The sequence below is a fragment of the Hyperoodon ampullatus genome, assembly GCF_949752795.1.
Source record: "Hyperoodon ampullatus genome assembly, chromosome: 2".
Taxonomy (NCBI): Eukaryota; Metazoa; Chordata; class Mammalia; order Artiodactyla; family Ziphiidae; genus Hyperoodon; species Hyperoodon ampullatus.
The window spans coordinates 45,688,183-45,715,216 of NC_136915.1; the positions used below are offsets into that span (position 1 = coordinate 45,688,183).

Sequence of the window (27,034 nt, forward strand, 5' to 3'; positions counted from 1 at the left end):
GAAACTCTGTTTGGTTTTGGTCATTCTAGGTCAATTGCATATACCCTCTCAATGAATGTTTCAGGACTATCAGCACATGTATATCATGAAGAAACTGCTTGCTTATGCAAAGCTTAGTGGCCAGGCTCCAGAATACAGTTATTTTCTCAGAAGACAGGAGACCATGAGTGATGTAGAGAAAGGTCCTAGGAACAGGGTGACAGAACCCCAGAATGTCTGCCTGGAAATTCAGAGGGTATCAAGCTGGTGAGACATCCAAGCTTCACAGAGTTGGGGGCAGCTGGGGAGTAGAAGGGGAGGAATTCTCTTCAAAGTGTCAAGTTCCAGGTATGTTAAGGTTAGATACATGTCCTCTGCTCCTACTAAACCAAACACTTCCATGTCACACCTTGTCCCTGGTTGTCCAGTGGGAGTGAAGTGGCAGAACAGCAGAGTTAAGACCACACCTTGGATAAGAGCCATCGGGGACTGAATTCCTTCTGGGACTGTAGGATTATCTTTTCAATGGTAGACCCCACAAAAAGAAAAGTGCACTTCTCCCTGCCTCCCCCAAGGCCCAGGAAAAGCAAAGTAAGTGTCTACAATGAAAAAAAAATCTGTACATATACCCAGAGTTTCTCCTTTTATTTACAAAGCAGTAAACCAAATCCCTGTGTGAACATACATATCCAATATACTGTAGTACTGTGTACGCCGTTTCCCCCTCAAACAGGGCTTCAGGTTTGGCCACTTTTTCTGATTTAAGCCAAATATTAGTTTCATCTATGTGAACACATGATGGTAACAAACCTATGTATCACTTTAAATTGTTTTCTCCACCTAAAGGAAATGGTAGAGAGAAAGGGGAAGGGAGAAATAGAGATGTAACATAACCTATTCCTCCATCTTTATCCTCAACCCATAGCATACTCAGAGGTCGGTGCCTGAGCCAGTCCCAACAGTAAACTTGGGCTGTTCAAGAAACATCTCCATTTAACTCTCTATAAGTAAGGATGGCACCCTCCGTGTGCCTCAGAGGAAACAGTGAATTCAACCCAAGTGTCCTAAAGGAAAATGAAGTTACTTGAAATGCTGAACTTTAAAACAAGGAGTAGCCGAGGTTCAGGCATGTTCTCACCTGAGCTCGCGGGAACTTTGGGTACTGTGAGAAGTCTGTACACTGGCTTTAGCAATAGAAGAGAAAGCCCAGGTGAGAACCACAGTAGCCATGGGTGAGCTGAGGGGCTTTTGCTGACTGATTGGAATCCCAAGAACAGCCAGAGGCAGAAAAGATCTACCTCTCCCCACTGCATGTTTGCACAAACCATGGTATCTCTTTTCTGATCCAAATTTCCAAAGGCTTCTCTGAAAACTACAGATAACCCTTCCTGTGGACTGTTTTAAAATATACTTGTCTTTATGTATCTGAACAACAGCCATAGGTGTGCCTCTTCTCTACAGATTTTTCTTTCTCACTCACATACACACATAAACATAAATGCACACAGAGTCCGGGTGGTAGGCCAATCATACCAAAAATAAATACTCTCACCTCTCTAAATTACTTATAGAACTAATCTTATCTTTGAAATATGTTAATAAATAATCTAAATGGGAGAGGGAGTTGAAGTGTTTTCTTTTTTTTTACTTATGTTGATGGATAGCCACAAAGCATAATCATTCTATTTACAAAAACAACAACTCTGAAACCTAAAAAAGCCCCCCAAAACCAAATACCCTCTGTAAATATAATTTTTAAATGATGAGTAAGCTACTGTACCATCGGCCCCATTTGGTTATGTACATCACGTTAGTCACTCAGCAGTAGCTATTCCATGAATTCCTCATGGGTAGTGCAACCAGTTAAAAAGTGTATAAAACATTATACATATAAAAACTCTCACATCCTTTGGATGTTTGCAGTTCATCATAACTTTGTGGTTACCTTTCCGCAATATAAATTAAAAAAAATTACACACGCACACACACACACAGACACACAGACTCATGTACAGAAACCCTTCCATCCAGGCATACACCATCCAGGGTGTAGTGCATGGGACTGAATTCCGTGAGGCACGAAGGGAGTGGTCCCGTCCTCAGGGCAGTCCATCATCTTCAAGGCTTAATGCCACTCGCTGGGGGAGACAGAGCAAATAAATCATCATTAGACCCATTGGAGCTATTTATTGGATCACAAGGTACCAGAAATTCTATTACTTTATAGGCAGTAGCTCACATACTCTTCAAGGTACCTCAGAAGACAGGTTTGTCATATTTATTTTACAGATGAGAAAACTGAGACTCAACGAGCTTAGACAGCATTTGTCCTGGATCATAGAGCAAGTGGGTGAACTCAATTTGAACCCAGATCTGTATGAATCCAGAGCTATAGCTTTTTTCATTATTCTGTTCTGCCTCTGTAAAGAGGAGGGCTGCAGAGATCTAAACTTTCTCCATCCTCCCTTACAGGATTTTAGGTTTGCTCAACTCCAGTGGGTTAGCTTTGGCAAATGTTTAATCCCAGGCCATTAGCTACCTGTCTCTAGCATGCTAATCACAATCAGGAAGGTAACTGGCTGCACCCCTCCCAACTAATTATACAGAATTGGAAGGCAGTGGAGATCAGTGAAGTTTAATCCCTCTTTCCCTCACCCCAACTTTCTAGTCATTAGATACTAGACTTCCCTCTGCCACAAATGGCTGACCACCCACTAACCCTTGAGCCAGTCTATTCCATTGTGGACAGTGGACTTAAATTCTTTCCTGTATTGTCATGAAATCTGCTTCTTTATATCTTCCGATGTTCCCTGATTCTCTCTCTTAGACTCAGAGAGTTCTACACAGACAACCCTTGAAATTTTCAGTGTTGGTGTTCCCTTCCCTTCCTTCTGAGTGTTTTCTTCTCCAGGCTACACATCTAGCTTCCCCCACCTGGTCCTGATATAATGCTGTGTTCCACTCTTCCATTTCCTGGATACCCTCCTTTGGATAGACCCCATTGTTTCAAGATCTTTCTCATAGCTATATGAATTTGAGCTAACCACTTCACCTCTCTGAGCCTTGGTTTCATCATGTTAAGTGGGAGTAATAATAGGACCTACCTCACAGGGTTGCTGGGAAATCAAATGGGATTATGTATGTAGAGTACTTAATGTAGCACCTAACACACATGGGGTCCAGAGTATTCTAAATCAACCTAACCAGCATAAGAGAGAACCAGACTAGCATTTTCCATCTCTGAACATTCTATAAACAATAAAAAGTAACTCCACTGCCTTTCAAATTGTCTTTGGATTATTTGTGGGTTTGCATGAATGTCACGGCCTTGCTCCACTAGACTATCTTTTTCTAGTCTGTGACCCTGCCACTCTCCTCAAGATAGATCTCTAGGCCAAAGTCAGGTCCCAGCAGTGATGGTGGAGCTACCTGAGAAGGGGACAGGGGAGAGAACAGGTTGTTGAGAATACTGATTTCCACAGCTTCAAGGCTATATACCCCGAGAAATAGTGGAAAGAGCATGGGCTTTTGTGTACATACAGACAGGAGTTTGAATCTTGGTTCTACCACTTTCTAGTTGTGATCCTAGGTAAGTTATTCAATTTCTCTGAGTCTCAGTTTCCTCATCTGCAAAATGGGGCTAGTAATATCAAGTATATAGGTTCCTGTAAAGACTAAACAAGAAAATACATGTAAAACCCTGAGTAGTGTCTGATACACAGTAGGTTCTTACTAAATGTCAATTTCCTCACTCTTCTACTCTATTTCTCTGCAGTTGGCAGGAGCTTATTCTTCAGGCCTTAGATTCATCAGGAATAGCTCCTCCTGAGTGGTTGTTTCCTTCTGTGGAAACGATGACACTTTACATGTGCAGAGCGCTTTATAACTCACAAAGCACTCTCACATGTGTTATCTCACTTGAACTTTATAAACTTAGGCAGCAGAGAGAATGGGGGTTATTATTCCCATTTTACAAATAAAAGTAATCAGAAAGAAGAGACTGAGATCACAGAGCTGTGGAATAGTGAAACTGGGAGTCATCTCCACTCCAAGCTCAACATTTCTTCCACTGTGCCCCCTGTGATCTTTAAAAATTGGTTAAGCAACTGTCTGCTTGGATTGGCCAAGGTTAAGGATCCTCAAGGCCATCTGCTAACCCTCCTCACTTGCTCGACCTCATTTCCCACGTCTCCCGTTCACAAACAATTAGCTTCAGCAGCAATTCTGTCTGTCCTGCCCCGTACTCAGTCATTTCTTCCACATGCCATTTCCTTGGTCTGCAACTAACCCATCTTTCCTCTTTGCCCCGACACCCAGCTCACAGTTTGCAGCCTTCTAGAACCAGAAAGCCTTCTAGGATTGACTGCACCTGCCTGGTTCATGCCCTTGCTCATCAGCCCCTCAGACTCAGAGTGGCACGGCCCTACCTTGCACTTGACGACAGGCAGCTCGGAAAGAGGGTTCTTCGGGAGTTGGTGCAGCTGTGACCTTGGTTCCCCCGGCAAGACAAAAAGCTCCTTGAGGGCAGGGGATGGGTCTTCCATTTCTCTGGTCTCCCCAAGACAGGGCTCTGCCCACAGTGGGTGATCAAAGCTGCTGATTGCCTGACAGGGGGATGGACTGGATGACCTATGAGGTCACACTCAGCCCCGACTCTGCTATACAACCATGACATCTGCTCCAGCCACTTTGTGGTCTTTGATCCCCCAACAAGCCACGCCTGTCGTGCCTCTCAGCCTTTGCACGTGCTTCTTTCTGGAATGCCACTTTCCTCCTTCTCTACGTGGAAGACTGCTATGAATCTTCCAAGGACACAGTTCTTCTGTCACCTTTGTTGATGTTTCCCTAGCATTGGTTCAACAAATACTTACTGGGAGCCAAATATGCTGTGCTAGGCACCAGGGAAACATTCATCAGACAATCCTGCCCTCAAGGAGCTCACGGTCTAGCGGGGAGACCAATGAGTAAAAAGACAAGTAGACTATAGTGTGACAGGTGCTGTGATGGAGAGAGGTGGTGAGAGAACAGAGAAACCAGGGAAAGCTTCCTAGAAGAGGGGACCCTTGAGCTTCCACCATGGCACTCAGCACACAGCTGTTCAATAGCCAGTGACTCTCTAACTCCCCCACCAGCTCCCTGGGAGCAAGTACAACACTTGGTATCTTATGTGGTACTTGGCACATAACTGGTATACATTGTTCACTGAAATGAATGCATTTGGACTGAATGGCCACAGTCGCCTTTCTAGGCCAAAGGTTCTGAAAATGTATTCAGCACAAAGACAGGCCTCTTTACTCCAGGAAGAGCCTCTAGGTACAAGGCCGTCCTGATACCCTTCTATCCCAACCACCTATCCCAGCATTCCTGTGTCCCCAGGGCCTAGAACAGTGCCTGGCACATGGTAGGTTCTTGATAAATGTCTGAAGGAGGGAAGGAGGGAGGGAGGGAGGGAAAGAAGGAAGGAAGGGAGGGAAGGAGGGAAAGAAGGGAGGAAGGGAGGGAAGGAAGAAGGGAGGAAAGGAAGGAAGGAATTCTTCCAGCAAGGAACACTTACTGCTGGATAGACATGGCCAATCTGAGCAGCCCTCCCTATGTGGAGCTCATCCTCATCCTCTTCTTCTGTCGTTTTCCTGTATACAGGGTTGTCGAAATTCATGCTTTTGGTGTTCTTCCGCTTCCAGTTTCTCCAGATCAGGTAACCACTCATGCACAGCAGGGCTATAACCACTGGAGGAAGAGACACGTTACAGTGGATCTCCAGCAGGCTCCAGCCCGTTGCCCAGACATCAGTGCATTTCTCGCCACCTCTCCAGCTTGACTGCCCCTTGTTCCCAGGCTCTGTTTCTGCATATTCTTTTTCTGCTGCTGGGAAGCCCTTCTCTTAGCTCTTCATTCATTAACTACTCATCCTTCAAGATCCAGCTCAAATGTGAAGTCCTTCTCAACCTCTCATGGTACAGTCAGTTGTTCCCTCACGTGTGTTCCCAGACCACAGTGTTGTACTTTATATATGTGTACCCCCAAATAGACTGAGCTCTTTGAAGACAGGGACCGTGCCTTCTTTCTCTCACTGTGCCCAGTGCCCAGTAGCGAGTAGGTGCTCAGTAACATGCTGAGTGAGTGAGTGAATTTCTTCACCACACTCTTGCCCTAATACTGCTACTTCCCTGGATTTCTCTAAGAAACCATTCTCTCCCAAAATTGGAGGGTGGAGGGTGGGGTGGGGTGCTTCTTTCCAAAGCTGGGGCTCTGCAAGAAGAGGAGCATCTCTAGAAGGGAACACAGCAGGGAAACACAGACTCTGAGTTAAAATAAATGGATATATTAATGAGTAAAGGAGGAAGTTCTCAGATAGAGCCAGGAGAAAATGGGGCAAGCAGCTTCACAAGATAGTAAGCAGTCACCCTGAGCATTCACGTGGAGGCTGGGTGATAGCTATCTAGGATGCTATAGAGGGGGTTTCTACAATACTTTGGTAAGATTATAGTAATCAATAATAACTGATATACATAAAGATAAGAACAGGGCAAGGATGCCTGTTATCGCTGCTAGTATTTGTTGTCCCAGAGATCTAGCTATGCAGTGAGACCGAATAAAGAATTGAAGGGCACACATGGGAAAGGGAGAAATCAAACTGTCATTAACAGATATTGTATGCCTGGAAAATCTTAGAAAAGCAGATGAAAAACATTAGAAATGATTTTAGTTCATCAAGAATCAACATAAAAAATCAATAGCTTTCTTATTAATCAGCAATAACCAATTAGAAAATGGATAGAATAAGAACACATTCGTAATAGCCCAACAAAAAACTATAAAATACTTGGGATAACCCAATAAGGAATGTGCAAGTCCTATGTGACCTATACAATTCTACTGAAGGCCATAAAAGAAGGCTCAAATAAACAGAGAGATATGTCATGTTCCTCGATGGGAAGGTTCAATGTTGTAAAAATGTAAATTCTCTCCACATCAATTTATATACCCAAGGCATAAGATTCCATCATAAGTTTTATAGAATTAACAAGATGATTCTAAAGTTCACTTAGAAGAGAAATTGAATAAAAACAGCTAAGAAAATGTTCCAAGAACAATAATACCCTATTAGACATTAAAACATATCATAAAGTTGTGTTTCGAGTATATAGGAATAGTATATAGGAATTGGTGGAGAATAAACAGCCTAAAAGCAGATCAAAGTATGTATAGGCACATAGTTTACAATAAAGATGACAATTCAAGTCAGAAGGAAAAGATGGACTATTCAATAATGGTCTTGTGAAAACTAGACAAGCATGTAGAAAAAAGTACTTAAATCTCTACCTCTTGCTGCATTCTAAATTCCAAATGGATTAATAATTGAATACTAAAAAATGCTTAAAATAGTAGAAAAATATATATAGAGATATTTTAATAATTTAGAATGAGGCAGGCCTTCCTAAGCAAGACACAAAGCCCAGAAGTCATAATGTAGGAGATTAACAGATCTGATACTTAAAGATGTTTAATTTATGCACGGCAAAAGAGACCATACACAAATTTTAAAAATCAAGTGGCAGGATGGGAGAAATGATTTGTAACATATATTACAAAGGTTTAACATTAATTATGTATAAATATTTCTACAAATAAGTAAGAATAAGACAAGGAACCAATAAAAAAATAAGAAAAGACTGTGAATAGGCAATTCATAAAGGATGAAATGTAAATGGCCAATACGCTTGTGAAAAGATACTCTGCCTCCCAGGGAAATATCAGGGAAAGAATATTCATCTTTCACCCCTCAGATAAGCAGAAATTTAAAATAATGATTCTATTAGGTCAGGTTACATCAGGGAAACAGCATACACATGCCCTTCTGTGGAGCAGAGTATGGCAGGAGAGGAGTTGATTTCTCTTTCACTAAACAATGCTGAGTATTTTCCACTCTACTCAAAATGAGCCTGGAATAGTCTCACCATCATCTTTACTAATAAAGCCTTTCAAGGCCAATTCAAATGCCACCTTCTTTAGAAGTGCCACTCCCTCTCCTCCACAGAGCATCGGGTCTCTATTATAGCACCTTATAATATGTAGTAACACCTCTCTTGTATCACCTTTTTTATGATTAAGTCTGACTAAAAACTGAAAGCTCTTAAAGTCTTTTCTCTTTTCCTTCCCTGGATCCTTGGCGCCTCGCACAGTCCCTTGGATGGTGTTGAAGTTTTTAAAACATTCACTCGCTAACTCACCACCATATTGGGGATTCTTAGGATAAAAGGGCCAAGTCCTTATCCTTGAGGTACTACACATGGGCAAGTAAGGGAGATAAAACGATGGATGGACAATCGCAATTCAAAGATCCGACCAAGAGAAGAGACTGATATGAGAAATAGGATGTGCAGGATACTAAGTGAATATCAGGGTAAGAGAGACTGAATCAGCCCACATGGCTCTCTGTGAGGTTTAACCAAATGTTATATTCTGGCCATATTCCAAACCCACCCCACTCCCGCCCTCCCATGCCACCTCCCATTCCTGGCTTTGCCCATGCTGTCTTCACTTGCTTGGGTTGCTCTTGATCCTTCTTCACTTGGCTGATTTGGCTCAAATAACTTTTCCACTAGGAACCCTCCCCTGTCCGCTTCCCTCCTCTCCCAATTCCAAGATAAGCGCCTCCTCAGCACTTCTACTGAACTGCATATGGCTTCCTTTTAGGACTTACCATGTCAGAATCAAATTATCTGTGTTATGTGTGTCTCTCCAACAAGTCTATAAACTTTTGGAGGACAAGAACCATGTCTTACTTATTTTTAATCACCTTCCCTCCCCTTATCACAGAATCTGGTACATCATAGCTGCTTGATACATGTTTGTTGAAAACGAAACAGAAAGAAAGCAAGATAGCACGATCTATTAAAGGACTGGCAAGCAGCTCTATGAATTTTTTTTAATGTATGTTTTTTTTCTACTCATTAATTCAACAAATACTTGATTTCCTCCCATGAGCCAGACACTGCTAAGAGCTGGGGAGAGTGGCGAGCAAGAGAGACACCAGACCTGTCCCCGTGGAGCCTACAGTTTGGCTTCACATGGCTGGTGTGTAGAGTATCAGTGAGGGGTAGTGGGGGAAATATGTGGATAGTTGTCTGGGGCCAGGTCCTGCAGAGCCTCGTGTGCCAAGCTAAGAAACCAAACTAAATCAGGACTGGGAGGTGAGCAGGAAGGCGGCCAGGGCAGAAAAAGTCAATGAGAGAGGTTCATGTGCTAAGTGCTCTATTCTTCTAGTGCTTTTACCCAGACCCTGGGCAGGGTCTCTCTTTTCTCACCAGTGACTTGGGGCCACACTCACCCATAGGCACAATGATCCCAATGACAGCAGCAGTGACTGTTGAGCCCATCTTGTCACTTTCATTCCCATCTGCAAAACACAAACATTAGCAGAAGGATGCTCCATCACTGTGAGTCTCAAGTCCTTGCCGGCCTCAAGCAGTAAAAACTACCCAACTGCTTCTTGCCCCCGTTCCAGAATGATGATCCCGGCTACTGCTTAATAATTTAGTCTTTCCAGATCTTATCAGGACAGAGGTCATCTCCAGTCCACAGATGAGGAAATTGAGTCTTCTTGGGGTTTTGGGGACCCACAGAGAAGTGGCAGAGCCGGGATTCAAACCCAGGATTTGTGACCTAAATCCCTTACCCTTTCCACAGTATTTGGATGGTAGGAAGCTCGGGGCTGAGCCCTTAGGTCTTTATGTTGCTGACTACCTGGGGCAATTGCCTTTTTCAGCCAGTATCTGTTGTTTTGTCTCTCTTATTTCTGGTGGTCTGTCTGTCCATCTGCATCATCAGTTTTTTTTTAAAAAATAAATTTATTTATTTATTTATTTTTATTTTTGGCTGTGTTGGGTCTTCGTTTCTGTGTGAGGGCTTTCTCTAGTTGCGGTGAGCAGGGGCCACTCTTCATCGCAGTGCGCGGGCCTCTCACTATCGCGGCCTCTCTTGTTGTGGAGCACAGGCTCCAGACGCGCAGGCCCAGTAGGTGTGGCTCAGTTGCTCGGCGGCATGTGGGATCTTCCCAGACCAGGGCTCGAACCCGTGTCCCCTGCATTGGCAGGCAGATTCTCAACCACTGAGCCACCAGGGAAGCCCCCATCAGTTTATTTTTAATGAGTAATTAAAATGAGACACATTATAGCATAGTGGAATCAAGAGCACAGGCTCCTGGGTCAGACTTCTAGGGTTCAAATCCTGGCTCTACTACTTACTACTTCTGTGACCTTGGGCAAGTTGTTATATATTATAAATATTATATTTCTTTATCTTTAAAATGGGGATAATTATACACCTACTTCCTAGGGATATTGTGAAGATTAAATGAGATAATTCATGTAAAATGCTTACTTAGCACAGTGCCTGGCACAGCCTTGCCTAGTTCAGACAGGCTAGGGAGTGGGGTAGGGGTTGTTGTGAGGCCTGAATAGGGTAGATAAAAGCACTTTCTAAACTGAAAAGTGCCTGGAAATTGTACTATATATTTTTAAAAGTAGGTTGTGCCATCTTTTTCACTCTCTTACACTCATCTTCATTATAACATCTGTACAGAACTTTTTAGTTTAAAAAGCAGTTTTCCCTTGGATCCTCATGACAGCCCTCTGAGGTGTGAAGAGGAGCTATCATTTGCTCCAAGAGAGGAGATGATTGTCTCCTGGCAACGGCCCAGATGTTATCCTCTCAGTGTGTCTGTTTCTCCAAGTTACTCCAAGGGAACCTAATTATTAAGGGGAGAAAAGAGCTGCACTGCTTACAAAGTTTACTGTGGAAATGCCAGTCTCCTCTCCCTCCGGGTCCCAAGCAAACACAAGACAGTGATATTAAAGCCTAGAGCATGATGAAGCCAGTGGGGAGACCCCCTGGCCGGAGGCTCGGCCCAAGTGAAAGGAACTGGACTTCACACGCGACCCACCTGCCTCTCCGAACTTCAGGGTAAGCGCTCAATTCTGAAAATCCAGCTCCTGCTGGCAAGATGGGCCTGATTATTAAGGTGCTACCATGCTGCTTAGTTTCTGGGCCATGCACATATGGGAAAAAATTTAAAAGACAGTTTATCCTCTTAAATGAACTCCCCCTAGCAGGTAACTCAATTTAAAAGGTATTTGCTGGTTAATAAGATAGAACATTTCTAGCAGTGACAATTATTGCTCCCGATGATTTAATAAGCGGTGAACTTAATTATTTTCATCCCAGGGTTTGCAGAGAGGCACTAACAGACCATAGTTATGGATATTACTATATGGGGAACCTACCGAGAGTGCTGAGAACTGAGACCAGGGCATCTGAAGCTTCCAAATCTGAGGGATGCTCCCTCATACACGTCAGTAACATGTGACACAGACACACTATCAGAGTCAGCAGAGGCTGTGTGCGTGAGCACTTCTGTTTACACGGATGCCTCTGTCTCTCATGGCGACCTTGCGAAGCAGGTAGGGGAAGGGTTATTATTATCCTACTTTGTAGGTGAGGAAACTGAGGCTCAGAGGTAGGAAGTAGCTTCCCTCAAGACCCTCTATAAGGTAGGAGCACCTATGACTCCTAAATTGCGTGTTGGCACTCTTCCTCCCGCTGCTTCCTCCTTGAAGACAGTCAATATTTAGCTCTGGTATGACCACTTCTTCCCACAGACCCCCCGATCCTGGCTTCCCTAGGACCCTCCCGTGTCATGAAAGAAGGCAGAACTCATTTCCTTACAGTGCTGGGAGTGGTTGCTGGTTGCAGGGCTTGGGGTAGACGGGCTGATGCTGGGAGCCCTGGGGACACTAACTGAGCTTGGGACCGCTGCTGCCAGGCTCGGTGTCTCTGTGCTGTGGTTCTGGTAGGCGGGGCTGTGGACGGTGGTCCCAGGGGCTCTGGTGGTGTCGGCTACTGTCCTCGTTGTGGTGGAGGCTAATGTCGTAGTTGAGGTAGACTGAGGTGCTGTGGGGGAAATATCATGAAGGTCACTGGACAAAGAATTTTGCTGTTTTAGTGCCTAAATTATTGCCTCAATGAAGTATACTTATGAACTCATCCTCATGGCTCAGCTCAAACTCCTTCCCTAATCCTACTGAATGGGCTATGATTTTTACTTTAGCTGAATGCCAAGCATCTTGTCTGTGTTTATACTGCATTTCAATTTGATAAAGATGAGTCATTAGGACAATGCTGTAGAATTAGGTGTGGGTAAGACCACGATAAAAGACTGGGAGGACTGGAAATTATATAAATCTAGAAGCAGTTTGCATGTATACTGGTACACTATTAGGTTCAAATTCTCACTCCACTTTAAACAATTGAACCTGGAAATCATGAATGCTGCAGCAGACTTATGCTCAAACAAAAGGCCTCGTGCCTTCATCAAGACTGGAGGATGGATATAAATTTATATGGTTGAAGTATTAACTGACTGTTCGTCCCAATCATATCACAAAAGGGCTGCTAGACAGTGTGTTAAGTTCTGGGTGAGAAACAGGCAAGATCATAGTCACCTGCATATACATAGTAATCAAAGCCATGGGGATCAAGGTTTCTTAATTTGAGGTCTTCAGGGGATTCCTGATCCCCCTGAAACTGAATTTAAAATGTTGTATGTGTATGTGCATTTTTCTTGGGAGTGAGAAGAGAAAGCCTTGGAGGGACCCTATGGGACACCAGCATTCAAGGTCGGTACAGAAGAGGAGCCTGAGAAGGCAACAAGTAGCCAGAGAAGATGGAGGAAGACCAGGCGCTCATGGTTTTCCAGAAGTCAAGGAAAATTTCAGCAGATGGGGTCTGGCATTGCCAGGGGCCACCCCTCCCAGTAGCTCTGCTCACCTCGGTAGCACCTCTTCATGTCAGGGCCCAGTCGCATTGTGTCAGGACAGGCACAAGTGTACTTGGGGGAGTGGCTGGACATCTGAGGAGCAGGAAGGCACAGGTACTCACAGCCTCCATTGGGCTGGGCACTCAGCTCGCAGGCATCTGCAGCTAATGGCACAGAGAGAGATGAGGAGAGAGAGTACTGGGGCACAGACGGGATGTGCCAGGCTCTCCCTCCCCCACGTACGAGGCCCTTCCCACTCGGCTAAATCAAAACGCTTTCTCTACTACTTTTACTGGGCACCTTCCGTCACTGTACCTGATGTTTTATCCCCACTCTTTCTTCCTTTTTTTTTTTTTAACATCTTTATTGGAGTATAATTGCTTTACAACGGTGTGTTAGTTTCTGCTTTATAACAAAATGAATCAGTTATACATATACATATGTCCCCATATCTCTTCCCTCTTGCGTCTCCCTCCCTCCCACCCTATCCCATCCCTCTAGGTGGTCACAAAGCACCGAGCTGATCTCCCTGTGCTATGCAGCTGCTTCCCACTAGCTATCTATTTTACATTTGGTAGTGTATATATGTCCATGCCACTCTCTCCCTTCATCCCAGCTTACCCTTCCCCCTCCCCATGTCCTCAAGTCCATTCCCACACTTTCATTTAATGCTGATGACAACTCGGAGGGGAGGGTGTGTGTTATGCCCAGGTTAACAGATAAAAGACTGTGGCTCAAAGAGAACAAACTTGTCAAAGCTATACCTCTAGTAATTTTGGAGACAATTTAAATTGAGGTCTGTTGGACTCCAAAGTCCATGTTTTTTTCTCCCTATGCCACATGCCATATCTCTTTCTTATTTAAATTTCTAATCTAGAATCAGGCACCAACCTTATCTCCTTACCCCTTTTTGCTTTCCCACCTTCACCCTTCCCATTACAGTTAGAATGAGTATATCCTAGTGACAGAGGAAGGGACAACCTAACTGTAGGATTCCTGGCGTCTGTTGCCAACCAGCAAGCTGACTTACTGATGGCCCTAGGATACATTACTTTGCACCACTGCAAAGTACAAACAAATAGCAAATGAGAAGCAATGTGCTCCTTTATGGCAGAAGGAGCTCTGGAATCAGACAGGCCTATGTTTAGGCTTTAGCTCTACCACCCGCTAATGTTATTTTACCTCTACGAGCTACAGTTTCCTCAGCTGTTAAATGAGAACAGTAATATCCATACTTTGTAAGACTGGCAAAAATGGGACATTTGTATATTTATTTATTTCTACCCAGCCTTAGTCCACCAAGAGCTGGAGGCAAAATGAAGTAAAATATGTAACAGCAAGGCAGTCCACCAATGATAGGGACTGCTGCCACTACTTCTGGGGATGCTGAGACATGACATGAATGTGGATACAGCCTGCCTACTAGAGGGAGAGGATGTGGGCAGGGGACCTGGGACTGGGGAAGGCTCACCTCTTGGCTGCTTCAGCTCATGGAAGATGACAATATCATGTGGGTTATTGAGGTTCTCAGCCAGGATGGAGATTTCCAGGCCACTGAGCCGATTTGCACTGAAAATGGCCTCATTCTCCAGGTCTGTCCAGAATACCTTGTCCTGTGGGGTACACATACAGAGGATGGGAAGCCTAGAGCTTAAACCCATGACCTCAGCCTGAGGGCTCAGCCTCAAACCATAGTCACAAGAACTGCTCTGGCCTCTCCCCTGAACTCTCTTGTCCACAGATTCATAGTGGGACTCTCAGCTCTGATCTGTGGCATACACTCTGGTTCCCTTCCGTCTCAGAGGGTTATTCAGTGTTTTGGCCTGAAGGCTGCTCATTAAGGCTGAGCTAGGCCTGCTTCCTGGAGTTCCGCAGAAACCAAGGTTGGGTCTCTGTAGCTGTTACCATTACTAGGGCCTGGGACCAAGATTGGAGAGGATGTATGATCTGGTGAGCACTACCCCTATGGGGCCTCCTACAGCCTCCGGGTATACACGCATACACATCCAATGGTTGGTCCATACAAGCCTAAATGTGTACCTGTAGGCAAATCCACATTTATAGGTACAACCGTGCAGCCTCATGTACAGATCTAGACACATACCCACATGCTCATCTACACACCCAAAGGCACACTTGTACCTAAAATGAACTTGTCTAAGTACTGGTATGCATATTTACACTCACAAGCACTAGCACATACAGGAATGCACATTTTTAAACAGACGCATTTATGTATACACAGGCACATACACATACATGCCACATATACGCATAAGCACAAACACGTGTCTGAACACACCTGTCTTTTGAAGCAGAGGCTGGACTTGGGAGCTGGAGCTTTGCCCACAATTTCAGAGCTGTGCTGGGTGATGTCACTCCAAGCAAATATTGCCAATGCCCACCACAGGCCACTGTACCCTTGCTTTCCCTCCCCTTGGTGGCAGAGTTAGATTTGGGGAAGAGGTATGGGTGTGTGAGAACTTGGTCACTTCTGGCTTCCTCATTCCCCAAGGAGAAAGGTTGTTAGGGTCAGAACACAGGAGGGTCTTGACTCTTCACCCTCCTGTGAGCTTCTTGAGGACTGGGATGATGTCTGATTCACTTCTATGACCCCAGGGTCCAGCAAAGGTCAGTGAGAGTGTGCTGAATTGAATAGCATCTCTCAGGCCATTTCCAGTAGTAAATAATACTAAGGAAATGTGTATTCCTTTTCCCTTTCTTTATTGGGTACCTTCTGTATACGTGGGTACAGTGCTGGGTGCTGAGGGTACCTGGTCTGGCAACTTACCTGTGAGAAGTGCTCTGAGGGAGGGGCCTTGGGGAGGAAGCACAGGAAAGGCTGCCAGGTGGACAAGGGGCTGCATAGCCTCTGTTTTCAGACAGCTCACATATTGTGTACAAACAAGCCAGTCAGCTTCCCTGTCCCTTTGTTTCCACTTGGACGAGTCTCAGGGAGTCATCCTATTTGAACAGCCTTTCCTAGGCTTCAGCTTCCTGATGGGGCCATGCCTCCCCTCACGGAGCTCACCTCAAACACAGCTATCCCGAAAGGGTGGCTCAGGAAGTCAGGGGAGGAAATCAGCATCTTCCTGTTGTCTCCGCTGAAGTCAATGCTGGACAGCTGGTGCAGCTTGGAGTCCACCCAGTACAAGCGCTGGTTCAGCAAATCTTGAGGAGGAAAAAGGAACAAGGGGATCGGGTTGTGAGCCTGGGACCACAGCCTGGATTTCTGCTCCTCTGTGCCCCTTCCCTGCCCACATCTCCAGGCTGGGCCTCAGAAGGAGGCCAGCCCAGGGCAACCATCAGGAAACACAGGCAGTGACACTATAAGGGGACACAGCAACAAGACCCATGGAGCCCCAGGCAGTGGTCAGCACCAGGCGCTAGAACAGGCCCCCCAGCTGGGGAAGGCAGGGCTCACCCAGGGTGATTCCGTTGGGCCACTCAATACCGTCTGACACCAGTGTCTGCCGGTGCATACCGTTGAGCCCAGACTTCTCGATCTTAGCCTCGTACCCCCAGTCAGACCAATACACGAACCTAGAAGAGAGAAGAACTCAATGGGCTTCTTGTCAGGGGACGTGATTGGGGTGGTGTGGGTCACAAGGGCTCAGTGGCCCTCTGAATATTGAAGATTACGCTTAGTGAGGACTGGAAAGACCTCTGAAGTTCGTGGGAGCCATCAAACCTTAGCACTGGCAGGCGTGTTGGTCTTCGCCTTATCTGAGTGCCTGGAGAAGCCTGTATTCCCTGAGTCCACCTGACCTCGGCTGAACAGCCTGTCAGCCCATCTGTCCCACTTCAGCAGATCCAGCCCCAGCCCTAGCGTGCCAGAGCAGGAAGGGAAGGGCCCTGTCAACCCTCTTACTTTCCTGGTTGACAGAGGAGAAAGTCGATGACCTAGCCAGGGTCACACAGCTAGAACTCTGTCTAGGGCTTCTCTCTCTTTTTTCTTGAACATTTATTGAGTATTTACTAGGTGAGTGGCCTCATCTCATGTACTTACAAATGCAGTAATCACTGCCCCTCTAATCCAATCCCTACAGAGCAGGCAAAATGAGCTTCTAAAAATGGAAAATAAGTTGTCATTATCCTGTTTTTTAAAATTGAGATATAATTGACATATAACACTAGTTGCAGGTGTACAACATAATGATTTGATATTGCAAAATGAGCACCACAAGAAGCCAGCACCGCACATAGCTACAATTTGTTTTTCTTGTGATAACTTTTAAGATCTATTACTCTCCAGTTTTTAAACTTTATGATGGTTTCTCCTATTGACCTTAAAATCAGATCCCAAATCCTTACCACATCCGACAGGGTTCTGCATGACTAGGTCCCTGCCTACCTCTCTGGCTGTCTCTCCTGCCACCACTGCCCACTTCCCTTACAAACTCCACCCCCACCCCCAGGGCTTCTCTTAGATCCTTCAGGGCACCAAGGCCTTCACAGAGCCTTTGCCCCCACTTGTTTGCCATTTAGAACGTCTTTTCAGTAGAGAACCTTCCTCCGACCCTCTATGTAAATAGGTTCTCCCTGTTATTGACTCTTAAAACACCCTGTTTTTTCCTTCCAGAGTGCTCACACCATCGGTTACTTATGTATGCATTCAGTATGTGGCGTATTTGTTTACTGTCTGTTTTCCCCACTAGTCTATATGCTCCACTGAGGGCAGGCTCCTCATCTGCCTTACTCCTCATTTTGTACCTGGCAGGTAGCTCGTGTGTGGCATATAGGCCTTATTTACTATTTGTTGAACGAAGTAGCCTCACAATTACCCCAGGAGGGTATAATTATTAGTCCCATTTTACAGATGAGTAAACTGTGGCTCAGAGAGGCTGACTTCCCTAAGATCACGTTGTGAATAAGTAGTAAGGCCAGGCTTCAAATTTAAGTTCAAATTAAGTTGGACTCTAAAGCTCACGTGCTTAATCCCCCCTAAAATGCCTCTGCTGAAACCTGGTGTCAAACCAAGGCTGGCTCCAGGCTAGGGGGCTGCGTGGTTGTTCTGGATCCCTTCCATTTGCCACTTTGAATCCCATCACCATTCTGCTCTGTATACCAAAAGGGAACCACATCAATGGGCTGGGCTCCCTAGCTGTCTGGCTTCCAGTTGTACTCACCAAAATATCAGAGGGGGAAGGGGAGAGACTGAAGTCAGGATGTCTATTCCCCTAACTCCCCCCTACAAAGGTGCCTCCAGCTGGCTAATGCCCTAAAGGTGACCCTCTCTACCCCGCTTTTTCCTTCCCAACTTGGGTAACCCTCCCTTCTCCTGCCCCTCAGGCCTGTTACCTGTTACTAGTCCAGGATAGTGCCTTAGACCTTACCCGTTCCTTTGTAAATAGTCCCTTTATTAATTGGCCTTAAATTATCTTAAAATGAGTGTGCAGTGGGTTTCCTGGCGGGACCCTGACCGAGCAACAATGGACCAGGAATGGGCTGGGGGTAACTATATGGTTTGGGGGACATGGCAGGTGCAGCCCCAGGTCTGTGTGATAGCAGACAGAGAACAGGGTTGAGGTGGGGGTTAAATGAGATGACTCAGTTGTCTGCAGAGTGCCTGGATGCACCTGTGCGTGCCTATTAAGCGGCAGCTGTCGGTCACTTCCCAAGGCCACTGCACACCCTCTCAGGTGGCCAGCCTCACCCCCAGCTGCCCTCACTGGAAGAAGAGGGTTTTCTTATCCCTGCTTAACAATTAAGGAAACAGCAGTAGGAAGAAGCTGGTGATCCTGGTAAACATAATATGATGCAGCTGCTTAAAAACCATGCCATCTCAGGACATCCCCAGGGAGGGAGGGAGTCCTGCTCTGTTCAGAATCCCTACCCCTGATATGGAGGCATGGGCAGAGCAGGGCAGAGCAGGGCAGCCTGGGGGCTGAGGGGCCCAGAGGCTGAGGGCCACAGGGATGGGGATGGAGGTGGGCAGGCTGGAGCAGAGCTGACCCAGTCATCTCAGTCCTCAAATCTTGCTGGCTGTCCTGCAGGGCAGGGAGTAGACATGCTAGAGGTAACTCTGGAGGCCAATGGAGGAAGTTGAAGAGAGGCAGATATGGGAATATGAGAAAGAAACAAACAAAAGAATACTTTCTAATGGGCAGAGCTGCCCCAAAATGAAACAGGCTGTATGACAAGTAACAAGCTCCTGTCTCTGGAAGTGTGAGCAGTTGCCAGATGCCCACCTGCAGCGCGCAGCAGCCTGAGGGAAGACTTCCTGCCCCAGGAGCGTCTACCAGGCAATTTCTAGCACCCTACTCAGCTCTGAGATGCTCTGGTTCTATGATATGGTGAGAGAGTAGCAGAGTCCTGGGAGTGCCCTGGCGACCAATGAGCAAGGGACCCTTGGTCAGGGGTTCACAGACTGAGGGGCCCGCATGGACTTTCTTCCCTGTGGCTTGTGTCTGGGTGGCCCAGGGCCTTCCAAAGCCCTCAAGATAGCTCTTGTGACAGACACATGAAGACTGAGCGCCTAGGGCAATTTGGGGTGGGAACACTCACCCTTGCAGGGGGTCGACGGCAATGGCCCGGGGTTCACTGAGGTCACGGCTGAAGAGAGTGCAGCGGCGTCCGCCATCAACTGTGGCCACTGAGATGGTCTTGTTGCCCGAGTCGGTCCAGTAGATGTGCTTGTGGACCCAGTCCACTGCCAGGCCCTCTGGAGAGTGCAGCTGCTCATCAATGAGGACCTCCTGCTCTGCCGGGTCGCTGGCTTTGTCCATGTAGGCGCTAGGAGCAACCAGGGCTGGCATGGGCAGGTGTGCCACCCCCCCACCCCCGGGCCCATCTGGAGCCGCCCTTCCCCTCTCTCTTCCCTCTGGGCCACAGCAGCGCATTGGAGAGGAACTTGGCTAATTTCCATTCAACACATTCCCTGGGCCACCAGGGTAAGGATACAGGCTCGAGTCAGCCACAGTCTCTGGCCTGGAGGAGCTCAGTTTAGTAGGGACAGAAATTTACAGCGCCAGATAATTACACCCATACACTGTGATTACGGAAAGTATCAGAGGCTATAGCAGCAGAGAAATGGAGACTACATCATCCTGGAGGGCTGGAGAAGGCCTTTTAGCTGAGCCCTGAAGGACCAGTTTCTCAGGAACACAAAGAACAGAAGGCAGAGGGAACAGCATGTGCAGATGCCGAGGCGTGTGTTCTGGAACAGTGAAGGATCCGGTGGGGGTGGAGTGGGGGAGGTGGGGTGTAAGACAGGAAGTAAGTGTAGGCAGGAGCCACATCCTGACGGGCTCTGCATGCCACACTAAAGGCTCAGGATTTCACTGTGGAGGGGTAACTGAACAGGTCGGAGGACATGGCCAGATAGGCATGTTAGATCACTGTGGCACCTGCAGAATATGCGAGGGGTTGGAGGAGGAGGGAATGAAGGCAGGGAGACCAGTTAGGAGGCTGTGACCGCATCCAGGTGAGAGACGAAGAGGGTGTGCAGAAGGGCTGAGGCAGTAAGAATGGACAGAAGGGGCCACAGTACAGCAGACACTCAGGAGGCAAAATTAGCAGGGCTTTCTCTCTCCCAAATGCCTTATTTCCCAAGGTTTTCTTCTCCACATACCCTCTCTTTGGGTGATTAGTTCCACAGTGCCCACGACCATCCACAGCTCTGACCCTCTGATTCTGACAACTGTCTAAGTTCCAGACTATAAAGCCAACTGGCCCCCGTCGGACGTCCCATGGACACCTTGAACTCAACACATCCCAGACTGTTCATCCCCATTCCCCTCCTCTCAGCCACACAGACACACTGCCTACCCCCCGCCCGAAGCTCCTCCCCTGCTCCCATCTCAGAGAACGGTACCACCGTCCACGAAACCTCCCAAGCCGGAAACTGAAACTCCCAAAGTGAACCTGGGAATTCATTTTGACTCCTCCTCCCACAGCTCCATACCCAGAGCATCCTCAAATCCTGCCTCTTTCCGTCACAACCATCGGACAGGCGCTGCTCAAGCTGGTTCTGGGTGTGCGAGCGTGAGTGAGTGTGTCTGTGTGTGCTGGGGTGTGACAGGCATCGAGCTGTCAGTGAGCAGCACTCGCACTGCTTCCATCCATCCATCCACCATTCGTTCAACAGTCCGCCCAGTGCCTGGTCATCGGCAGTCCTGCCAAGTGCATCTCAGGACAAAGAAAGGGGGCCTGGGCATGCAGAGGTTCCCAGGAGAGAACCTCCTTGTGTGTGCGAGGAGCCTTCCCAAGCGCCAGAGTCCACTGACTGTGGTGTGAAGGGCTGGACTGCAGGTAGTGCCACCCAGGAAGACTTCCTTGACCACCAGTTTGGGTCAGAGGCCTCCTCTATACTTTTCCCTCACGATCATCACAATGGATTTCTCTATGCTCTGAGTGGGACCCTCCAGGCAGGACCAGGTCTGAGTCATCTTTGAGTCCCCAGCATCCAACACACACATATGTGAGCTGCTCTGAAAATCCCTACCAAAGCCCAGGCAGAGGCTTCTTCCTTTCCGCCCTGGCTGAACATTTCCTGTGTCTCGCACTGCCCCATCAGGCCGCCAGAGGTCAGTCAAAGCCCCCATGCGTGGGGCTCAAAGCTGCTCGCCCATCTAAGCCCTCAGCCCCGGAAGGTCCAGCAGGTGGAGAAGTCCTGGCAGTTCCACAACCGCTGTGATCCCCCGTGCCTTCCTAAGCCCCATCTCTGTCCTGGGGAAATATAGAGGCAGAAGGGGTGCAGAGGCCACCCTTCCTCTCTTTCTTTGTTGGCCCCAGCCCCGCCCCCCAGGCCTGGTTGCAGGACCCAGGCCTCGACTCACCTGTAGATCTTGCGGTAGGAGAGGTCACACCAGTAGATGCGATTGGTGGCAACTTCGACGTCCAGCGCCACGACGTTCTTGAGCATGGGGATGAGACGCGAGTAGTCCCGCTTCACCAGGTCTATCCTCCGCACTTCGTGCCGGTTGGTGAAGATTAGGGATGGGCTTCTGCCAGCTGCCATGCAGTGGGGATTGAGAGGGAAAGGGTCAGTGCAAGAGGCGGGGGATCTGGAGACCAAGGCTCTGCCACTGGTTTGCTGGGGGACTCCTCATTTCCTGTAAAAAGTGGTGACAACTCCTACCTCACAGGTTAAAGAAGCAGGTGAAATGATGGGTACAAAAAGCATAAGATGCAAAGCACCACGCGTAACAGAGGGGTTTTTATTCTTTTTATCGCACTCAAACTCCCCCCAAATCTTTGATGACTCCCCATTTCCTCTGGCCTGCACGGAAGGCCTTCTGCAGCATGACCCCAGCTCCCTGGCCAGCCTCATCACTCACCCCCCTAACACCTTGACTCCGGCCACCAGACTACCTGTCATCACCTCGCCACAGCAGAGCTTTGCTGCCTTGGGGCCTTTGCTCAAGCTGTCCCTCTACCTAGAATGCATTTCTCCCCAGCAGCTGCCACCTCCTCTGCTTGGGCCCCACTGCAGTGTTCAAGAAGGGGCAACATGAGCGTTAAATGATTTAGAAAGATGACTGAGGCTGCAGAATGGAGCACGGACCTCAGGGCTAGGGGTGAGACTCGAGGGAGGAGATCCAAGGAGGTCGTTGTGAGTCTTTAGTTTATACAGAGTGTATTGGCATGAGATGAATCTGCAGATGCTGGCAGGGACCAGATCACAAAGGATCCTGTGGTCCAGGGGAAGAGTTTCCACTTTATTCTGAGCCAATAGCAGGGGTGGGATGTGTACAATATGACACAGATTATATACGTGCAAAGGGACAACACACAACCTCCCGTGTATACACAAACCCATTTTTAGATTTAGGATTAGATTTTAGGAAGATCTTCAGTGAGCTAGACATTCCTGGCTACTCCATGGGGAGGGTCACTGTCCCCCAGGCCTATGAGGGCCTAGCACTTCACACAGGCCGCCACTCCTCCAGCCTGTTTTCAGGTGGAACGGGCCACTCTCAGGCACCTGCAATACTGAATGGCAACACCTGCCCCTGGAGCTGCCTGTACCTTCTCCCCCTCTTGTTTTCCAGCTGACACTTCTGCAGGCCACCTGGTTCCTGTCACTGTCCATCTGTGCCAGGCTAATGTGCTCTCTGGGGACAGGGTAGGACCAGCATAGAGCCAGGTGGGGCCTGGGGCTGGGTGTGTGACCTGTGTGTAGTGATGGAGATTATTTCAAAGCAGGGTTGGGGTGACAGGGAAGGTGTGGGACAAACAGATACCATGGAAAAATAGAGGTCTAAGCACAAGGAGAAAGGAGGAAAGCTGGATTCAAGGCCCAGCTCTGCCACTGACAAACTGTGATTTTCCTCACCTCAAAATGAGAGCAAAGACACTTCATCTTCCTGAGGGCAGGAGCTGGGTTACAGGGTACCTTGAGGTGATTTTTACTGAGAGCTGTGACTGTGACAGGAACCCTGTGTGTTTATGATTTGAGTTTTTGTGTAACTGCACTTTAGATATTCACACGTAGGGGTTTGTGTATTCATGGGCCATTGTATGTTGTCTCCACTGAACGTATGTAATCCCGGTTCTGTGTCACAGCTGTCCCATGTGGGGGTAAGAACAGGTTCCATGTTACATGTGATGGGCTAATGTATGTGTTGTACATTGTGCAGTTTGGGTGGTATATGTTTTGGGTTTACGGGCTACTTCTCAATTATTGTAGCTGCTGTGTTGTTATAACCTATAGAATGGGTATTCATGCATCTGAATTCCAGGTTCATATATCCAACAGCCTACACAATACTTTGCTTAGATGTCTAAACAGTTTTGTTAAATTTAACATGTCCAAATCAATCTAATATTCTCCCAAACCTGCTTTTCTCACCGTCTTTCCTAACTCCATAAATAGCAATCCTATTTTTCCAGTTAGTTCGTCAAAAACCTTGGGGTCATCTTTGACTCCTTTTTTTTCTTTCACATCCTACATTTAATTCATAAGCAAATCCTGCTGCTTCAAAATAAATCCTGACCTTCAAAATATATTCATACTTTCATACTGTCCACTTCTCATTATTCCCACGCAAGGCCCTGATCCAAGCCACCATCACCTCTCTCCTGGCTGACGGCAAGGACCTCTGCAGCAGTTCCCCCGCTTCCTCCCCTGGCCCCGACAGTCTATTCCCAACAGAGCCGCCAGAGGAAGTCGGTTAAAATGTAAGGCACACCCTGTCCCTCTACTCTGAACCCACAAAGGCTTCCTTCCCCCTGACTGACAGTGAAACCAAGAGTCAGCCCTTAGAATGGTCTCGAAGGCCTTTGTGATCTGCCCCCAAGTCACCTCTTGGACTTCATCTCCTCCTATGCCCCTTGCCCTGGCTGCCCTGGCTTCCTCGTTCTTATCTGAACACAGCAGGCATGCTGCTGCCTTCGGTTCCTGCAGGTAATGCATGGCTCACTCCTTCATCTCCTTCTGGTCTTTATTCAAATGTCACCTTCTCAGTGAGGGCTTTCCTGACCACTCTATCGAAAACTATAACTTCTCTACTTTATATTTCTTCTGAACCCTCATCACCATCTGCCATGCACTGTACTTATTTTTCTGATTTCTTGTCTGTCTCACCAACTGGAGTGTAAGTCCCATGAGGATAGACAGGGATTCATGTCTGTTTTGCTTACTGCCGAATCCCTAGTGCCTACAACGTTAGGTGTTCAGTGTAAAGAACTGAATAAAACAAGTGAATTCCGTTGGCTGACGTGACGATCAACGTTAGGTCTGCACGTGGCCCGCTCTTTGTATGGGCTGCCCGTGCCGTACGTAGCCAGCACGGTCCAGCCTGTGTCTGGCACTGTGTGTCATGCGAGTGCAGACTCTGTGGGCTGTACCGGGTGGCGCTGTGCAGCGTCTGCGTGGGTGTTCATGCACAGTGCATCGTGTGCGTGCTGAATATTTACACTCTGAGCACCGTGTGTGCAACCTGCCATCTGTGTGTGTATACGCAGGCGTGCACACCTGCACCTCACGTATGTGAAGCACACTGCTTCCTGGACTCCCTCAGAGCTGCTCCCCTGCCCGCCCCCCCGCCACCTTGCGGTGTCCATACCGACGGCCTTGCAGTTCTTGGTCAGGGTGTCCATCTCGTAGCCAGGGTGGCACTCGCACTTAAAGTAGCCCTTGTAATTGACACAGATCTGGCTGCAGGCATCTGGGTCCTCACACTCGTCAATGTCTGTGGGGGGGGAGCAAGGTCAGAACTGGCCGGAGGAGCCGCCTCCTGGAGGGGCTCGGGGAGGGGCTCACCACCACAGGTCTTCTGGTCCAGGAGCCGGTAGCCCGATGGGCACGTGCACTCAAAGCCAATCTTGAGGTCAGTGCAGATGTGGGAACAGCCGCCATTGTTGTGCAGACACTCGTTCAGCCCTGGGGAGGGACGTGGGCTCCTGAGGGTCCAGGAGCTCAGATTGGGGTGGGGGCAGGACAGGGATGGGCCTAGAGCTGAAGCAGAGACTCAGGGCAGCGAGCTTCCCTCCAGAGCCTCGCTGAGCCTCAGCCTCATTAGCCAGGCGACTGGGCAAGAGGAGGCTCAGAGAGGGCCAGGTCACATAGACAGGACAGAGTGGAACCAGAACTCGGGTCCTTTGCCTCCCAGGCCAGGGCTCTGCCCACCACCAGGCTGAAGGCAGCTAGGCTGCCTGAGGTCTTTCCTTTCACAAACACGTTTCTTATGGCTCCTCCTTCCTTGTGACCTCAGAGTTGAAGGTGCCTGCAGGTACCACGTCCAACCCTCAGGTACCCCAAGAATCCCTTCCGAAATGCCCTTGCTTAAACACCTCCAGCCTCGGGAAGCCTGCTTCCCTCCTGAGGCAGCTGGCTCTGTGTGGGGTTGGCCAGAGTCCAATGGCTCCCTGAGAATCTCCTTAAAGCGCCGATTCCTGGTCCCCCGCCATTCAAGTGCCTTTCTCTGCATGCACTCCATCTGTTTGTGTCCTTCTCCCGCAGGGCCCAGAGCTAGTCTGCCACCCAGAGGAGTCTGAACAACAAGGGCTGCCCGCTACTGAGCTTCTGGTTATCTAAGACTGCCAGGCCTCTTTCTCCACGGAGCTGTTGCTAAGTCAGTTCTCTCCCACGGTGAACTATGGTGGATTTTTTTCACCTCCTCTCATTTCAGCACCTGCCCCTATTCCTACACTTAGTCACAGGCCTGGTCCCAATATTACCAACTGCAGCAAGGGATGAAGGGATGCCAGGAGGTCATCTGGTTCCCCCGTCCTCCACTCCCTTACCACCTCCTGGCAGGGTCCTAGCGGAGGTCAGGGAGGCCAGGACCAAGGCTCACCAAGTTCTTACAGCATCTTCTGAGCTTTAGAACCACAGAGGGTTAATTCTGCCAGCCAGGGAAGGTGCCGTGCCACCCTCTGCCCATCAGGCCCACATCCCACCACTCCAGCCAAGCCAGGCAGAGCTGTGCCAGGCCAGCCAGGGCCATGCACACAGCTGGTCTGAGCTGCCCACCCCAGGCCATGCGTAGCTGTGGTGCCCCACCTCCAGCCTCCTGAGCCATGCTTAGGGAATGCTCCTCTTTACCCCTGGGCCGCCTCCTGTTTCTCTGGGATGGTGGCAGAACTGAAAGAAGAAGACCATAGCAACCCCATGACTCGGGGGCTGGGGGGTGACTCAGCCAGGCCCAGTCCTGGGAAGCCCCAGCCCCTCGGGGTGGGCTGAGCTGTGGTAGCTTTGCGGTGGTCTCTGTAGGGCACCACCTCCAGGACTCCTTCTGTCACTCCAAGCCCTCCTTGACCTCTCCCACACCACACTATTCCCTCCCGTCCGTTCATTTGTTCACCCGCTCACTCACTCCCTACCCCACCTTCTGCAGGAGCAGCAGCTCAACCATTGTATTTACTGGGTGGAGGGGCATGTGTAGGATGGCTCTGAAAGGGGAAAGGAGAGAGCTCCACGTGACTCAGGCTTCGAGGAAAGACCAAGGAACTGAGTCCTCCAGGACTGAGGTGAGTTGGGGTCAGAGAATGGGGAGCGGGTCCCGAGCTGTCTATCTCCGTCAAACCTTCTCTGGAAGACCAGCGCTGAGGCAGAGGCCGAGGGGAGTCTCCGGGCCTTCCCAATTCTACCTACCCTGGAGGTGATTCTGCTGGGGGGCCTGCAGGGTGGGGAGAGGGGAAGGTGGCCCAGAGAGGCCGGAGGAGCATTTGAGGTCCCCTGTTGAAGGAAGGGGCAGTGTGCCCTTCTCCCAGCACGCACGTCCACCTGCATGCCCACACCTGCATGCACACACATGCATGCACACACACACCGCTTACGTGCACAGGCAG

The 27,034-nt window shown here is 48.4% G+C and overlaps 1 protein-coding gene across 8 annotated transcripts in view; it reads right to left on the minus strand.

Moving 5' to 3' along the window:
• Nucleotides 1-609: 609 nt before the first annotated feature.
• Nucleotides 610-27,034, minus strand: part of LRP8 (LDL receptor related protein 8) — a 78,697-nt gene continuing 52,272 nt past the window's right edge. For 4 of the 8 annotated variants that reach the window (XM_079697215.1, XM_079697214.1, XM_079697212.1 and 1 more), the window contains 13 exons: nucleotides 25,005-25,124; nucleotides 24,808-24,933; nucleotides 21,577-21,751; nucleotides 19,304-19,531; nucleotides 16,221-16,339; nucleotides 15,828-15,967; nucleotides 14,268-14,409; nucleotides 12,808-12,960; nucleotides 11,707-11,931; nucleotides 9,311-9,379; nucleotides 5,534-5,706; nucleotides 4,407-4,583; nucleotides 610-2,117 (listed from right to left, as the gene is read on the minus strand). In XM_079697215.1, coding sequence (XP_079553341.1) covers nucleotides 2,079-2,117; nucleotides 4,407-4,583; nucleotides 5,534-5,706; nucleotides 9,311-9,379; nucleotides 11,707-11,931; nucleotides 12,808-12,960; nucleotides 14,268-14,409; nucleotides 15,828-15,967; nucleotides 16,221-16,339; nucleotides 19,304-19,531; nucleotides 21,577-21,751; nucleotides 24,808-24,933; nucleotides 25,005-25,124 — 1,886 coding nt within the window. In that variant the 3' untranslated portion in view covers nucleotides 610-2,078. Of the gene's footprint in view, nucleotides 2,118-4,406; nucleotides 4,584-5,533; nucleotides 5,707-9,310; nucleotides 9,380-11,706; nucleotides 11,932-12,807; nucleotides 12,961-14,267; nucleotides 14,410-15,827; nucleotides 15,968-16,220; nucleotides 16,340-19,303; nucleotides 19,532-21,576; nucleotides 21,752-24,807; nucleotides 24,934-25,004; nucleotides 25,125-26,246; nucleotides 26,328-27,034 lie in introns of all 8 variants that reach the window. The other 4 variants (XM_079697210.1, XM_079697209.1, XM_079697213.1 and 1 more) reach the window with 4 other exon arrangements.